This window comes from Protopterus annectens, chromosome 6.part0, assembly GCF_019279795.1.
Source record: "Protopterus annectens isolate FY-2018-M chromosome 6.part0, PAN1.0, whole genome shotgun sequence".
Taxonomy (NCBI): domain Eukaryota; kingdom Metazoa; phylum Chordata; order Ceratodontiformes; family Protopteridae; genus Protopterus; species Protopterus annectens.
Genome location: NC_056737.1, coordinates 1,031,368,042 through 1,031,386,081, shown reverse-complemented (window position 1 = coordinate 1,031,386,081; position 18,040 = coordinate 1,031,368,042). Strand labels below are relative to the sequence as shown.

The window sequence follows — 18,040 nt, the reverse complement described above, 5'->3', positions numbered from 1 at the left end:
TGCTCAACTTTTATATGGTTGAGACCATATGATCAAACAGTTGAATGTTCAAAAATGTGAAAAAAAAAAAACTAAACAGTGCTGCACCCCCCACACCCCCCGCTATTTAAATATACCATCTCTGACATCGCACTACATTGTGGTAAACAGAAATCTTCCTGTTCATGCTCTATGGAGATCCCCATTCAGACCGGTCGAGCTTTTAAAAGTTCGATCATATGGTCTCGCCATATGAAATTCGAGCTTTTAAAAGTTTGACCATCTGAAGGACACACACACATATATATATATATATATACACACACACACACACACACACACACACACACACACACACACACACACACACACTCACGCACACACGCACGCACACACACACCATTGGTAAAAACAGAGGTATCGATTTAGCAGATAATGGAAACAAGACTTTATTAAGAAAAAAAAATAGCAAAAAAAAGCATGTTTTCCTTTACTCTAGGATGAGCCAAACTGAAAGAACATAGTATTGTGACCAAGCCACACAAAAACTGTAAAGTTCAAGACTTAACAGAAACCAGAAGCAAAATTGAAGACCTTTCATAGGAGGTATAAAAATGCTGAACAGGTTACTGAACAGTGCTACAGATAACAAAGTATACAAATTGTGTTAGTGTCTAACTCAGGGGTTACTGAAGATTCCTGCAGTGAAAACTGAGTCCCTTATCCCGACTGTGTGTCAGTGCCTAACCAATATGGCAATATCTGATCCCATGATGATTTTAGGCAGTTAAATTCCTTTACCCAGTTTATGCCAGCCTTATACCATGGGAGATGAACTGAAGGAGAGGTTGAGAACTGCCAGGTGTTTCACAACCTTGAAACTCACAAAAGGACAGAAGCTTCTCACAGACTGGGTATGACAGAAAATAGCCTTTGTCTGTGTTGCTGGACTTTTTCAGTACACAGTCCTCTTCTTTTTGATGTACAAGGTCTATGCAACATATGAACAACTCATAGGAAAGTTCCTACATTCATGGCAATTACACAGAGATATGCCTAGGTGATAATCTTTATAGTCATGACTAAAAATCATACTTACCCAAAGTCGAGGCAGTACCTGACAGTCACGTCACACTGAAATAGGCCCAGTATCTAGGCTATGTTGTGGATAGCGGCATGGTAAAGCCAGAGAAGTAAGAGATGGAGGCTATTCCAGACTGACCAAAGACATTGATCAAGACAGAGGTATGGGTCTTCCTGGGTATGGCTAGTTACTACTTGTGGTTTATTCCACATTTTGCCACAAAGGGCTGCATCTATCGCAAAGCTGACTGGGACTGGTACACTAATAATATGAAATGGGCTAAGAAGATGAATCGGATATCTTTTCTTCTGAAAGTTTTTGTGTACATCTAGTTGTCTTTCAGGAGTTCATTGTGTAGATGGATGCCTTGGATGTAGGTCTGGAGTCTGCATTGTCTAAAATGTTCACATGTGAGGAACAGAACATATATTTCTACTGGACATCATCCAGTATAAAGAAATGATACATTATTGAGAAAGAATGGTTAGCCAACAAGTGGACCTTGGATCTCCTGTATTACTTTATCCCTGGACCAACTCTCTAACTTGCTGCTGAACATACTCTTCAGCCATGGCTCAGCTGGCACTGAATTACCAAACGGTTCTTGGCATGAAAGTCCTCTGGCTTTCTTGAGTGCACATCAACATGGATCAACACACAACAAAATACATGTCTTCATTCATCTCCCTGCCCTAACATCTGTCACTGCTCGATCTTCAGGTTCTCGGGTAGGGGAGATTATGTTTCATGAGGGGCCGAGACACTGCAGTACTTGGTCAAGCCTCAGCTCACAAAGGGTTAAGACAGTGAAGCTACCTGGCTGAGAGCTAATTGATTATGCTTGACAATTTTTGTCTACCTGAGCTTAAAAAAATATTACATTTTAGAAAACAGCTAGAATACTCTCTGCGGTGATATAAGATCTTACAAGGCTGGGAAGTTGTGCCAAAGGGACTCTGGAAAACAGAAGAGCAGACTCAATCTGGGAAAATCCTATACATGTTCTGTATTAACTGATGGCTATTTGTATCCTTCAATCAGAGGTAGAGTACTTTATGTTCTATGTAAGAAGACTAACTTGTGTAAAGACAACCAAGGGAAAAAAAAATTCGATCAAGTAAGATGACAATTTCACAGTTCACAGAAGACAGCTTCAACTACTGGTCTGAAAACTCTTCATTTTTCTCTGCATGTTGCCTTTTTGTTAAGTGAAGTAACTCAGATTAAATTCTCTCAATAAAATGAGTAATCCTTGGTTTATAACAAAGGTATTTAGTTAACTGAAGTACCTTGAGCGTTGCATGTTTAGAATCTTAGAGACCTGATTGCAAGACTCAAGCTAGTAAGCCAAGTAAAGGTGTCACCCTAGTCCATAAACTATAAATAATGGATCACTCTTCTAAGAGTTCATTTCATATTATGATGTAGAACTGAGAAAAATGTTAGGTCACTTAAAAATATATTTTACAAAATTCCAGTATTTGCAATTCATAATGTTGTATAATACAAACAATACCCCAACTGATTGACTAATTATGCAAAGGAAAGTACAGTTTTGTTAGCTGCACCTACCCATAACAGTAGATGTTCAGATTCCTCACTGCTGCAGCAGCCTTTAGGCTATACAGGTTGTGTCTTGCCCAGGATACAACAAGCAGTCAACTTCACAAAGATCTGGCTCCCTCCCACACCTTTACTCTGACTACTGATTGGGCAGCCCTGTGGAGCAATCAGAGTGAAAATTTAGGTTCATAGAATAGTACTAGGCTAACTGCCCTTGAGAGCCATTTTAAGCATAGCCAATTACCCCTTGTGAGAGTCGAATCCTGCACCTTGTGTTTGTAAGCCAAACACCTTAACCATTAAGCCACCCTTCCAAACAATTCTTCAGGACTTTCTAGCCCATAAGCAACAAGGAGCATACTCATCCTGAAAGCCAAACAAAAATATAATAGTAGCAAAATGCATAATATTCCTGCTAGTAACTTTATATGCCAAAAAAGGGAACAGAAGGTAGATGCGGCTACTGCAGCTGTGAGGAAATTGAGCATCTACTACTATGATTAAATGCAACTTCACAACTGTACTATATTCGTCATACGTATTGCTGCAGTTGCCTTTAGGCTATATAAGGACTGATTACCAAAGCCTATTCAACCTGGGAGGAGGAAAGATATGGATCCAGGGGCCCGTGGAGAATGGTCCAAGCAAAGCCTGTTCTGGACCTGGAAAGGGAATCTAAGTAGCATGTACCAAGGACCATGTAGCAGTCTCTAGAATCCTTCTAGAGTCCACCCATTTGCAATATGCCATTGAAGAAGCCATGTTGCTACCTGGAATAAATTTACCATGGTGGTTATAACAAAAGTCAACAGCAAAGGACAACCAACTAGAAATAGTCTGTTTTGATAGGGATTGTCATTTATTTCTCCCATCATCAGAAATAAACAGCTAAATTGCTTTTTTTCTAAAGGATTTAGTTTTGTGATGATAGTACCTGAGCTGCTATGCACATCCAAAGTATGTAAAATCTTTTCTCCCTGGTTCTTAGGATCTGGATAGAAGACTAGGAGATTGATGGCTTGATTGAAAGTAAACTCTGCAACCACTCTGGCAATGAATGACAGATTTGGTTTTAAAGAGACCCTATCCCTGTGGAAAATCAGATAGGACTCACCCACCATGAGACTGTGCAACTCAGATAGTCTTCTTATGTCACAGTCAGGGCAATGACAAGAGCAGTTTTCCATGTAATGAATCTTAAATTTGCCTGGTGGACAGGTTCAAATGGAGACATAGTTAACTTTTCCAGTAAAAAAGAAAATATCCCAAGGAGGAGTGCCCTGTTTATGAGGTCTCAGATATAAAACTCAATTCAGAAACTGTTTTACTAAAAACAGAGAAGAAAGAGGAGGATCCAGGGCAGACAGGCTGAAATGGTGGCAAGATGTACCTTGAAAGAGGAATAAGAGAGCCCCAAGGATAGTAGCTCACATAAATATTTGAGCACCAGTGGTATATAATCCCTGATGGGATACTGGTTACTAGCTAAGATTTTCCACTTACCAATAGGTTGTCTTGCCTCATTTAGTATCTGTTTCTTGTCTCCATGAAAAAGGTGCCTAAAAGGTATCAGAACTGAATCATCCAGGCAGTTAGTTGAAGTGGTTTGAGATTTAATTGTTTTAAACTCCCCTTGTCTTGTATGAGTAGATTCATTCTGTAAGGATGCTGGTGACAATTGCCCTTGGCCAGTTCCACAAGAAGGGAGAACCAATGTCGCCTGGGATGAAAGGGACACACTGCAATTATTCTTAGAGAGTCCTTATGGAGCTTTATAATATACCCTGGATATGTCTGGCATAATGGTTAAGGTCTTCACCTTATAAACACAGGGTACAAGGTTTAATTCTGACTTTGGATAATTAGTTAGGCTTAAAATGGCCCTTCAGGGCAATTAGCCTAGTATTCTCCTATGAGCCTATGGTTCAAAGGCAAAAAGGAATATTCCTGCCCACTGGAATGAAAGTACATTTGTTTTAAAAGGAGGTGAAGAGATCTATTTGAGGTGTTCCAGACAACTAGATACATTTTTGGAAGACTCTCATTCAAGTTCCATTTGTGAGGGTCTGTCCTGCTCTTGCTCAGCTTGCTGCCGCTTTATTTTGCTATGAAAGAATGTAGGATGCTTAGAGGGTAATGGATGCTGAAGAGCTATTTCCCAAGCCGTCACAGCCACCCTGCATAGAAGGTGAGACCTGGTGCTCCCATCTGTTTATGAATCAAGTAACAGTGATGTTAAATGTAATTAACTATAGAGGTCCAGGGGCCACAAATGATGAAGAGATTTCAAGGCATGGATCACAGGCAACATCTCTTTCACATTTATGGTATTTGGTCTGTCTGAAGAATTCCACAGCCCCTGCATCTTTAACCACATAGAAACTGCTCATCAAGAAAAAATGAAAGTGTCTGTGGTTGTAGATTGGCTTGGAATGTGATGAGAAAAAGGGGAGACCTGGATTTGCTTCTATTTGTTTTTTTACACCAGTGTAGTTTCTTTTTGACAAAGCCCAAAACTGGAATCTGAAGTTCCAGCAGATTAAAATGTTGGCTCTATGTATTTTTTAGATACCACTGATTTTTTCTCATGACTAGCCCTTTGACAGGAATCATAGAAGCCATTAACCCTAGGATCCTGTGAGATGTTTTTACAGAAATCAGGGACTCTCTGGAGAAGCTCATGAAAGTATCCTTATAAATGTCCACTTTCTATTGATAAAAAGCTTTTTGGCTGGGAAGTGTCAAGAAGGCACCACAGAAAAAGAATCCTGTATGAAGTAGTCAAGGAGGATTTCTGAAGATTTATCTAGAACCCCAGGTTCATCAGTAGAGATAAAACCCATGCTAAAGACTCTTGACATCTGGGGAAAAAACTGCTAAGATAAGTAAGTCATCCATATAAGGAAAATGTGAATGCCATGCAGTCTGCAGTAAGCTGTCACATGAGGTAGACTCTTTGTAAAAACCCTGTGAGCTGTAAATAATCCAAAAAGGTAATGCAGAGAACTCATGGTGTGACCCAGATACAGAGAATCTGAGACATTTCCTGAAGCTTAAAGGTATAGCAATATAATGATAAGTATCATTTAGTTATCATGTTACAATACAACTTCCTTACAGGATGAGACGTAACAGACTCTGAAGGGTTAATATTTAGAATGTTGGTACTTTCAAAATATAGACTGAAAAAGGATAGCCTGAAAAAGGATAGATCTAAAACTGGTCTCCAAGAAGGCTCTTTCTTTATTGACAGAAGAGTTCTGAAATAGAAACTTTTGACCCTTTGATCTAAAGACTAGTTCTATGAGTCCTACAGTAAAAAGGTGTTGAAAAACCTAAGGAAAAAAAATTCTGTTTGGTTTGGAAGGAGGAGGAATTCCCCTGAAAGGAGGTGTTTGTATCCAGTACCGACTGAAATCCTCTTGCACAACTTCACGAGTCTGAAAGAATTTTGGAAAGGATCCTTGCTCCTTTTTATTTACCTCCTGCCACCCCCCCCCACCCCCCACCTGGTTTTGCCTGAGCAGACAGGAATTACTCGTCCTGCTTTTCAAAAGGAAAAGAGGATTAGGGACTTTTATAAAGGGGTGCTTGAACATTTTTAAAAAATTCCCTTGAATTAATTTTCCTCTTTCATGCATTTGTTTTAGAATCTGGGTAGCAGACTTCCCAAACAAAGCATCCTTCTCAAAAGCCGAATTTAAACTTTCAGACTTTACTTCATCAACAAATGATTGTTTACATCCAGAGGCATAACTTCTTAACAAAGCAGCAGTAAAAGTGGCCCTTGACACTGTGTCTGCACAATAAAGCACACTCTCCGACCCACGATTAAATACTTGAGATTGATTAGAAATAATGGGATTCGGATAGGAACTACCATCTGAAGTAAGTGTGACAGATAATTCCCTCAAGCTGCCTGTACAAAATAGAATAAACTTCCACATGTATGCCTGATACTTAAGAATTCTGTACGCCAAACTGGAAGTAGAAAAATATTCTCTTACCAAGTCTGTCCAATACCTTGCCTTCTTGTTCACAGAGAAAGAGTTGGTGGAAACCAGTAGTCTAGTCCTAGTCGCTAAACATGTATAAACGGGGCAGGCCTAAGATGACAGAATAAATATTTATTAGTTTGAGGAATCTTATAAAGTCAATCTGCTGTTTTGGGAACTGAAGGCCGAGAATCAGGATTATCACAGACAGCGTTAAACATATCCTCCAAGGCTGGCAAAATAGGAGGAGAATGAGGTATTGCCGGCTGTGACATATTAAAATGTCTCCTCAATTCATCTACTTGTTCCCACAAAAACACCTCATTAATCCTGACTATGGTCTGAAAGAAAGAAAATTCCTTCAAAGAAGGTAGAGGCATCCAAGTTTCCTCACCATCAGTGTACTGGGCTTCACAATCTACAAGAAAAGAAGCCATAAGTCTGTCTATGTCAGACTTCTCTGACAAATTTTCTTCAGGAATTTCTTTAAAGACACTGCTCTCAGGTAAAGATTTCTGAGCACCAGGACTGACAACCTGCAATAATTGCCTGGCCAAGGTAAGAAGGTCAATTTTTCTAACATGAAATTATGTCTTCAGATGAACAGTGTTTAACCTTCTGTTTCTTCTTTGCAGAAAAAAGACCCTGGAGGAGGTACTTATGGACTGTCTAGAGGTCTCTTTCCCAAATTTCCCCAAACACCTCCAGGAGTGTCACCCAGACCCAGAGAAGATGGTTCTCCCATACCCATATCAGACACTAAAATAGACTAAGTAGATGTGGCTAACCCCCAGTTCACGGCAGTTATGTCAGGCAAAGCTGGTGAAGCAAGTGAGTAACTGGAGGAACAACAAATAGTCACTACAGATTCATCCACCATCATCCACCATCAGCTATGGTGTTGACTGAGCCAGTGATATCAGCAAGAGCTCTTTGGAAAGTTGTTTTTTTTTAAGTACAGTGGGAGAGGAATAAGCAGTAGTGACAGAGGAGGAGGAACCAAAAGAGTTAAGTGTTGCTGGAACAAGTCAGTCAGAAGGTAAGCTGTCAAAAAAAGTGTTCGCAAGCAGCACACTCACACTAACAGTACCCCTTTCAAAGTAATGCACAAGGCAGCACACTGAAATCCTGTCAGAAGTGTAGAGAACAAAAGCTCGCTGACAGAAAATATGACAGGGACATTGCCATGCTAAACATAGCGTTCCCTGACAGGAAACTTCCTATATTCAAAAAGAATATCATGTTTCTTAAAAGGGAAATACCATAAAAAGCACTGAATAAAAAAAAATAATAAAACAATATTTTCTTAAAAGGGAAACAGTTTTGTGTGTAGAGGGTTCCTCAAAGGGGGCTTGTCTGCCAGAAATAAAGTTGGAAGCCAATTGCAGCTCCTGTGAATCCTGAGTGCTCATGTTTCTTCTCGAACTGGCAATAAGATACTGAAGAAATGTTGACTTGACTGCTGATTTCTCTACACAGAGATGTCTAATCAGCTGTCAGAGTGAAGGTGTAGGAAGAAGCCAGAGCTTTGTGAAGTTAACCAGTTGTTGTATCCTGGGCAATATGCAGCCCATATAGCCTAAAGGCTACTATAGCAGTGGAATGAACATTTACAGCGACTGACCTTTTCTTGTTTCTCGACCATACTGTACTTTTTTTTCTTTGAAGATAGATTTTTATAAATCAAGATGTAGAACATCTATTTAACCTTTTCCCCTTAAATATTGTATAGTGTTTAACTGGACTAAGAGAAGTATAAAATATTATCAAGGTGATTACATTTAACTAAGAAACTTTAATTAGCCCCAAAAAATGTTGCCTAGATTTACTAGGCTGCCCATGAACCGTCTTTAAGTTTCAAAGGAAATAAATGTCATCGCCATCCCCTCTTAACTTTAAGACTATATTTAGCCCGCACAATGGAGCTGCAAATCTAGATACCAGTATTACTGGAATTTCATTGGACCTTACAGAAGCCATTTTTAATCTTTCGAAGTGTCACATTACACTGCTTCTGATGTCATCACGAGAACTGATTCTGATACATAGTGACATTTAACATGAATAATACAAGGTATCTTAATTAAACTTACTAAAAATACTATCTAGACAATTCACCCTAATCAGGGACAGAAATGGTGCAATCCACCAACACAGAACAAGTAAAATTATTATTTTTTTTCATACTGCTGGTAGAGTTAACAGAAATGTTTATTGTTATCAGGTGTGTAAGGAGCTCAAAGATCATTTTGCTCTTCAAATAGTTATTTAGTAAATTCTATAATTCCAAAAGGGTGCATTTATTACAAAGGATAAGAAATTGTAGCAACAATAATATCTCCTGTTTCTACTATACATATTATTTGGATTCCAACAGAGATGCTTTCTCTTAATCTTGCCAAAACTGTATTTCTCTTGGAAATGTAATATTCAGTTTGTATGTTCAATGTTATATAAATATTCAGGAGATACAGATGAAAAATGACCCTAATTCATGATTTTAAATCTTTTGTGGTGGTTTCAGGCATTACAATTGTAAAATGTAGGCTAACGTTCAAGAGAGTAGTATTTAAGACATCTTCTAGTGGTTAGAGAACAACAGTAAGAGAGGATTAATGCAAACAATTCAGTTTGTCAAGTACAGCTTGTATTTATTGGTTCAGCAATATGCAGACAAATCAATAAAACCATATTTAAAATAATCCTTAAGAAAAACGTTTTAATATGAGTATGTAAGTCCTCAAAACTTAGTATTAACATTCATGATGGCATGGGTTCTACAGCAATCTGTAATATTTAAAACTTAGGGTTTCCATCTTATCAAGGGACAGCATGTGATTAAACTGAAAAATGTATTTACAAAGACAGAAACCCTGCCTCTGCTATCAGAGTTTCTAACTTAGTAGTAGGTACTGTAACCATCTAATTAAGGTGCAATTAGCATTATCATTAAATTATGCTTTAGTGACAGTGCAGCCCACGATGTTTTCCAGAAAAACGAAGTGCATGCTATTCTTTATTTCTGATCTCAGATTTTAAAAGTTCCAGTATGGCAGTACTATTAGGAAAGTCAGACAGCTAATCTTTGTTGGACAGAACAAAAAATGGTTTATAATAGAGGTGAAATCATTACTTTACACTTTTGCCTCCTTATCTGACAAATGAGTGCTGTTTAAGATGCCAACCATAATGGATCTGGTCCTCACTAATATGGGAGACTGCTGCACACCCCCTACTGTAATGCCTTCCCTGGTAAGGTCAGACCACAAAATGGTCTCCTTTTTGAAGTAAAAATACCTCCAGTTAAACCTGGAATATTTAGAAACTATTCTAAGGCTAACATCCTGTTAGTAAGTGAGAACCTGGCAAAATTTCAAGCCCCATAAACCTGGTGAACACTTCTGCCTATGCAGAACTGTTTACAGAAACCCTGTACAAGCATCTTAATAGTTGCATAGAGGCAGCTGTTCCCACCAGGAAGAAGTACAGAACTAACTCTAAAAACAAGCCACCCTGGTGGAATCACAAAATCAATTGGATGTATAACAGGAGGAAGAAAATCATGGCAAAAATTAGGAGGTGCAGCACCCAGCAGGATAAAAGCACTCTCATCAAACTAAACAAACAACTCAGAGAACAAATAAAGTCTACCAAAGCCAAATCTGTGGTAAGTTTGGCCTCCCAGACCAAGGGCAACCACAAAGCATTCTTTACCTATGTCCGCAACCTCAAAGGCAATACACAACTGTGTGAAGAGCTCATTGTAAATGGAGCCACCTATATTGACCCAAAAGATATGGCAAACCTCCTGGCTGATAAATTCAGCTCCAACTTTACTCCTCTCTCCCCCTCAGCCTTCCCTCAGGAAATATCATCAACTATAACTCCCCCTACTATCACTAGGGAACAGGTCCTTAATGCTCTCTCTAAGACCAAGAACATTGCATCAATGCGCCCAAACAATATCCCAGGATGCCTTCTAAATAGCATACAACATAACCTTTCAGGGCCTCTGGAATTATTATTTAACTGTAGCCTCCAAACAGGCTTCATGCCTCATGAATGGAGAAAGGCAACAGTCCTCCCTCTGTACAAAGGTGGGCCATCTACAGACCCTGGAAACTACAGACCCATAAGTTGCACTAGTCTTATATGTAAAACCATGGAAAGAAGTATCACAGTGATGATCAATAGTGATATAGTAAACCTCCAGACACTGGACCCAACCCAGTTTGGATTCGTCAAGGGCAGATCAGATCTACTCAGCCTGGTGGACTTCTTTCAGAAGGTCACCAAAGCAATGGATGAAGGCAAAATTGTTCACATGGCCTACCTTGACCTGATCAATGCATTTGACACGATACCCCACTTGGGCATTGTTAAACTTAAGAGGTTAGGTACAAACCCATATGTCACCTGGTGGATAGCCAACTGGCTCACAGACAAGAACCAGGAAGGTAGAATTGGAGAGTCCACCTCTACAAAGAGCCCAGTCAGTCCTTGGAATGCTCCTTTTTGGAATTTAATTCTTAGAAGTCAAGGCCAATATCAGTGGTCTCTGGCTGACTAGATTTGCAGATGATTGCAAATTAGGAGCTGTCAATGAATCTCACATTAACATAAATGTTCTCCAGGAGAGACTAACACAGACAAACAACTGGTGCCCGAGCCATGGACTAAAACTAAATGCCAAGAAATGTCTAATAGTATCCTTTGGGAAGTCATCCATCCATGGTAACTATCATATTGACAACACACCCCTTCCACTATTTGTCCCAGTAGTCAGGTACTTAGAGACACACATAGATGATAATCTAGCCTTTGATCATCATGTGTCTACAGTGGTGAGGAAAGCATTATATTTTGCGCAACTTACAAACAAAGGTATGGTATCTAAGTCCAAGGAAGTCATTGTTCCACTGTATTCGGCATTCATCAGACCTATCATTGAGTACAATTCCCCCTTTGGTATGTACCTAACCAGGCATATCCAACAAATGGAACAGCCACAGAGGTTCCTCTCTAAAAGAATACAGGGTGTAAGTAATATGTCCTATGCAGATCACCTCAAGGCCCAATCCCTGTATTCTGTCTCCTACAGGCTTTTGAGGGGAGATCTATGCCTGGCATACAGGGCATTGCCAGACCCCACTCTGATGGACCTCCTGCATATCCACAAAACAAACAGCACCAGAATTACCCATTCTAAAGACTTAAACATTGCCTGCGATATAAGTAGGACCTGCAGGAGAGATAGGTATATATCCCAGAGACCACCCCGTGTATGGAACAGGATCCCCATCCATGTGAAGCAGAGTTCCTCCCTAACCCAATTCAAGTGCAACCTGGAAAATTAGATGGGAAACTGGAAATTCATCCCTGGTTTGGCACCTATGTCTCTAATGGACACAGGTAACCTGTAAATGGTTCATCTCCCAGGCCCATTGCTTACACATATCAAGGGTATCAGAACTTGTCAGAGATTTGTAATGCATGGCTAGGCTTAAAAAGGATCTTGTGGTTGTTAGCCTAGTAAACACCTATGCATAAATAAATAAATAATCAGCACTTGACTCTTCCATAAGACACTGAATCCCTTGTCTTAGACACTAGAATCATAAGTGGTTGGGAACTAAGATTGTCTCAAACATACAGGTGATACCTTGGATGGTATCAAGACCTCACTAAATGCATCCTTTATAGTTTTCAGCTAGCACTATTGAAAGAAAAATTAATTTTGTTTTCATACCACATAATGAGGTTTTTCTGACCCTGTTTAAAGACTTGCCATGGTTATTCTTTAAGTATCCAGTCTAGTAAGGGTTTATTCCTCATCTTCTAACCACAGACATACCACTAACTAAGACGTGATTTTTCTGTAGGAGAATATGGGAAAATACCTAAAACACACTTCTCCTTGGACATTGCAGGAGATGATAGCAGTAATGAAGTGGATAAATCATTCGTTATGCTACTTTATTGTAGTACATCAAATGAAACAATGTCAGATTTACTAGGAGTTTTACAACAGATGAATAATGATTAATTAACACTATGGATTTATTGTCCATAGAAAATAATAGAGTGGGAAGAGGGTCCTAATGGCCTTTTCTAAAGTCTTCTGTATTGAAAGGTAAAGCATCGCTATGGGCCAGATTCAATAACTCCTACACTAAGTGTACACTAAGTATACATGATCTGTATTCAAGAACATCCCTACCACATGTTTTGTATTGACTAGTCACTCTGAAAGATAACACTCAGTATACATGTAGTCTACACTTTGTGGTAACCTTTATGAATCCCCCTCAATATTTAAGGCTGTAAGAAAATTACTAGGAAAACTGAAATTATTATTTTTTTTTTATTTTATTGACATTTGTTAACCAGGTTTGTCCAACTGGGCTTGTGGCCCATTTTCAGTGGAGACCCGAGGAGAAAAGCTCCAGTAGTACATTTTAAACAAGTACAATTTTAAACAATATTGGTATAATAACAGTTATAGCAAAAAGATTCACATATGTTGGGTTACATCCATAAAGTTAAAGTTGCATTAAAAAGAAGCTAAGTAACAATTTTACATTGATATAGTTCAATAGGTCAACAATAATAAATTTTGTTTGTATAAAATTATGCAAATCCATAGTAGACACATTGGAGAGAGAGGTGTAATGAGGTACTAAGTATGGTCTTTTTGAGGGTACATAAAGGGAAGGAAGACTAGGTAGGGTCATGGCAAGGGCAGGCTCTGAAATTGAGAAAATAAGCTTTTAGTTCATTTTTAAAGTGTGAGGTGTGGGAGATTGAATGTAAGTGAAGGGGAAGTTTGTTCCCAGCATGGGCAAGGGAGTTTTTGTAGAGTAGTTTGCCCACTGACCTTTTTAGGTGGTAGATATCAAGTAATTGTTGGTTAGAAGCACGGAGGATCTGGGATGTGATGTAGATGGAGACTAAGGAAGATAGAGATGGACAGAAGGAGGGTTTATAAAGAACAGAGTGTAGCATATGAAATTGGTAAGATAGCAGAAATTGGGGAAGTTCAAGCCATTCTAGAGAGTTTAAAGAAATGCAGTGGTGTGAGTTGTATGGAGAGTTAGTAATGAATCTGGCTATTTTATGGTAAGTCTGTTGGAGTTTGTTTAGAGTGAAGGCCTGGATATTGGTAAGAACTGGGGCGGCGTATAAGAGGGAGGGGAGGAGGAGTGCCTGGCCCAGGGTAAGTCTAGATTCAGGGGTTAGGAATTTTTTGTTCCGATATAGCAGACCTAGTTTCAGGTTTGTTTTTTTTTATACATTGGAGTATGTGTAGGTTGAACTTTAGTTCATCATCGATAATGACCCCTAGGAGTTTTGTGTGGGTGTCAGGTTGGATAGTTGTATTGTTAGAAGATGTAATAAAAAAGGAGGTTTTGTGATGAGAAAGAGAACGGGGAAGGAAAAGTAGGAGTTTGGTCTTTTTGGGATTTTGGATCAATAGGTTGTGAGAGAGCCATTGTTCAGTGGATAGTAGGGCTTGTTGGGTCAGGGTGTGTAGTTCAGGAATGTTATTTGAGATGGATATAAGTGTGGAGTCGTCCGCATACTGAATAAGGGAGGATTCTTTGCATGAGGTGTAAAGATCATTGGTGAAGATGTTAAGCAAAAGGGGTCCCAAGATGGAGCCTTGGGGAACACCAGTGGAGATGGGAAGGAAAGGTGAGGAGGATGAGAGCCATTTGACAGATTGTTCCCTGCCAGATAGGTAACTATTAAACCTGGCAAGTGCGGAGGGGGATAGCTGGAGATTTGTGAGTCTGGATAGTAGCAGAGGATGAGAGACAGTATTGAAGGCTTTGGAGAGATTTAGAAAGAGACAGGAAATTAGTTTATTGTTGTCTAGGGCCTCTGCAATGATATGAGTGAAGGAGAGGAGGGCAGTGGTGGTGCTGTGGTGAGGACGAAATCCATGTTGGGTAGGGGTAAGTAAGTGGTGTGTGAGGAGGTGATTGAAAAGCTGTGAGTGAATACATTTTTCTAATATCTTGGAGAGGGGGGGACAGAATGGCAATGGGTCGGTAGTTTGAGGGGTCAGTGGAGTTTCCACCTTTATGAAGAGGGATAGTGAAGAAAGATTTCCAAAGGGTGGGGACAGTTGATTCCAGAATAGATAAATTAGGAGGAAGAAGGTGTGAGTTGTGCTTGTGTTGTCTGTTCGCTCAGAACTATGTATACTTAGTGTAGGCGTTAATGAATCCCAGGGTATGTCTTATTCATACAGTATGTACACTGTCTGCAGCCCTTATTCTATCAGTGGATTGCTGATCTGAGCACAAAATGTTAAGTTAATGAATGTACATTGTATGCATATTGCTTAAATATTTTTTTGATTACTTAATCTAAGTTATTTTATCTAAATGCAAACAAACTATAAGTTATAAAACGAAACGTAGGATGGTGAAATCATGATTTTCTTTTTTGTACTATACAGTGGTGCTGCGGTAGCGTTGTCGCCTCACAAGACGTTGTCGCGTTCGATTCTCAGCTAGAGCGTCTTCTGTGTGGAGGCATGCATGAATGGACGTGCCTTCGTTGAAGGTTGTGCGTCACGGCTGGTAACTCGGCATGTAAAAATCCACTACCAAACATTAGCGGACCGGAGTTCCACTGTGGCGACCCCTAACCGGGATAAGCCGAAAAACACAACAACAAAAACAACATGTGTGGGAGGTACTGTTGTTAATAAAGTATAGGAAAATACCATTATACCTTATAGTTTATTTTCCAAACATTTTAGTTATATTTATCTCACTCCACTAGCTTTCATCATCCTGTTCAGTCACACTAGAGCCATATTGATTGTTTGACTCCAGTCTCGTCCATATTTACAATAAGCTGAGATAGAAAAAGCTTGTTTGCAGAGAGTGAGGAAATTCTTCTTAAAAGTACACTGGTCTCTATTCTATAATTGTCAAGAAACACATCTTGTTAATTTTATACCTTATCATTTATCCATACAATGCAAGATACTCTAAAGCCCATTCAAGACAGCTGAAGTGTCTATCATTTACTAATTCAGTAAGCTTTAGTGCAGGCAGTCCTGTTTAAACATATAGTCAATAATGCATTTTGCTGACTTATTTGAACTAATGAATATGAACAGCATAGATCAGTATCAGTTCTGCAACATTATTTTCTAACCTTACTTTTAATTTGAAGGTAAATCAGCTATTAATTATTTTATTATAGCCATGGCTACATAAGATTTTACCCACAACAAATGGCAAGGAAATTACTTGTCAGAGCTAGTAAGGGAATAGATGCTGCCTTTTCTTCTTGTTTTCTGACCCATTTTCAAACTGACATTTTTGGTTGAAATGTAATCTGCATAAACTGCCCGTGCTTTTAATTAATGTTTAAATAGTGTAAGTGACTTGTTGACCACAAAACTGATGCATGTTAATTAATGCTTTAAAGGGCAAAGTTCACAATTGTTCTAATACAAGCTAATGTGCTTATAGTAAGAAAACACAAAATAGTGGAAGTAAAAGTCATATAAAGACATAGTTTGCATTGTAATACTTTACATACACTATATCATAGTTTCTATTATGAAAGAGTTTATTCTAGACTAATATCTATATTATTAAGCTCTGAAAGACATCTGGTTAGTACAACAAACAACAACATTTTAAACATTATAGATTGCTGTGGAACCCATGCCATGAATACTGATAAGTATATTAGTTTTGAGGACATAACATTGTCAGATAGATGTAATGCGTTTCTTATGGGCTTGTTTAAATACGGTTTTATTGACTGGTCCATATATAGTTAAAAATACTAAACATCATAAATGTCAAGCAAAAAAATGTGCAGAACTTTAGCACAGAGGATTATGTCTATCAGATCTTAATGAGGTTTTAACCTATAGTCCTGGGTTCCATTCCTTTAGTCTCCAATTATTCACTGTGTGACTCTGACCAGCTTCCTTAACGAGACAGTGATCAATGAAAAAGAGATGCCCAGTTGCTAAATAAATAAAAAAACAAACAAATTACATATGTTTATAGGACAAATTATTTAAAGTGGCTAGGGGATGCCTGCTGGAATTACAAGCACCATTAACTGTAATCCTCAAAAAGAGATGTAATGAAAGCATGAAAAAAAAATATCACAGTACATATTTTTTAAAAAACATTGAGTTTGTTTGCCACATTTTAATGTTCTGAACTGTAAAAATGTCCAACACAACATAAGGCAATGGATGACAGTTGCTTCTTTTTGTAATTCCCTTTAATTCTGAAATCATGACACAGGCCAAAACCATCACATCTGCAAGGGTCTATCTAACATGTTCGAGTTTCTGGACACTCAAACATAAAAAAAAGAAAAAACACAAACACAAAAATCTATGGTTTTTTTTTTTTTTACATTTTTGAAGGAGGGCAACCCCCCTGTACCCCTCCAGCCCCCCCACACCCCTGCAAATTATATATACCAACTTCAAGATCTCACTACAGTGAGGAAAAGGGTACATTTCCTGATACTCACTGTACTGCGATCTCCATTCAAAAGTTTTCCAGTTTTTGAATGCTCAATCAAGTGATAGGGACCTGCATGCAATCATACATACAGCAGCAGACTTCAAAACATCGAGTTCTCCTTAACGAATGGTTACTTTCATTCGCGCAAATGATTTTAAAATAATTATGTACATTTTTATAAGTAGCACACTCCGCATTTTATATATATATATATATATATATATATATATATATATATATATATATAGTGAGAGAGCGAGAAAGCTCCCCTTCTAAAGCTCGAAGTTTAAAAATTTTGAACTTCAAAAGCCCAAGAGCAGAAGATCGAAGTTTTGAAACTTCGAACATTTTGTATTTAGATTGCCATACAGAGTAGAATGGGATATTTATCATTTTTCTCACTGTGGTGCGATCTCGGAGTTGGTATATTTATTTAGCAGGGGCTGTGGGAGGTGCAGGGGCGGCTTGCCCCCCTGTAAAAACGTACAAAAATTTTTAGATTTTATTTTCTATTTTTTGAAGTTTCAAAACTTCGATCTTCTGGTCTTGGCCTTTTGACATTCAAAGTTTTGAAACTTTGAGTTTTAGAAGTAGATCTATATATATATATATATATATATATATATATATATATATATATATATATATATATATATAATACTACATATGTTGTTGTTGTGTCTTTCAGCTTTTCCCAGTTAGGAGTCACCACAGTGGAACTCCAGTCTGCTAATGATTGGTAGTTGATTTTTACATGCCGAGTTACCAGCCCTGACGCACAACCTTCAATGAAGGTACGCCCATTCACGCATGTCTCCACGCAGAAGATGCTCTAGCTGAGAATTGAACCGGACAGCGTCTTACTGTGAGGCGACAACACTACCGCAGCACCACCA

At 38.6% G+C, this 18,040-nt stretch overlaps 1 protein-coding gene across 1 annotated transcript in view; it reads left to right on the top strand.

Annotated features, from left to right (window-relative positions):
* The first annotated feature begins 803 nt into the window (after nucleotides 1-803).
* LOC122803934 (RING finger protein PFE0100w-like) overlaps nucleotides 804-18,040 on the top strand; it is a 160,844-nt gene continuing 143,607 nt past the window's right edge. The window contains exon 1 of the mRNA XM_044073611.1: nucleotides 804-893. Within this exon, the coding sequence (XP_043929546.1) occupies nucleotides 804-893 (90 nt within the window). The remainder of the gene's footprint in view (nucleotides 894-18,040) is intronic.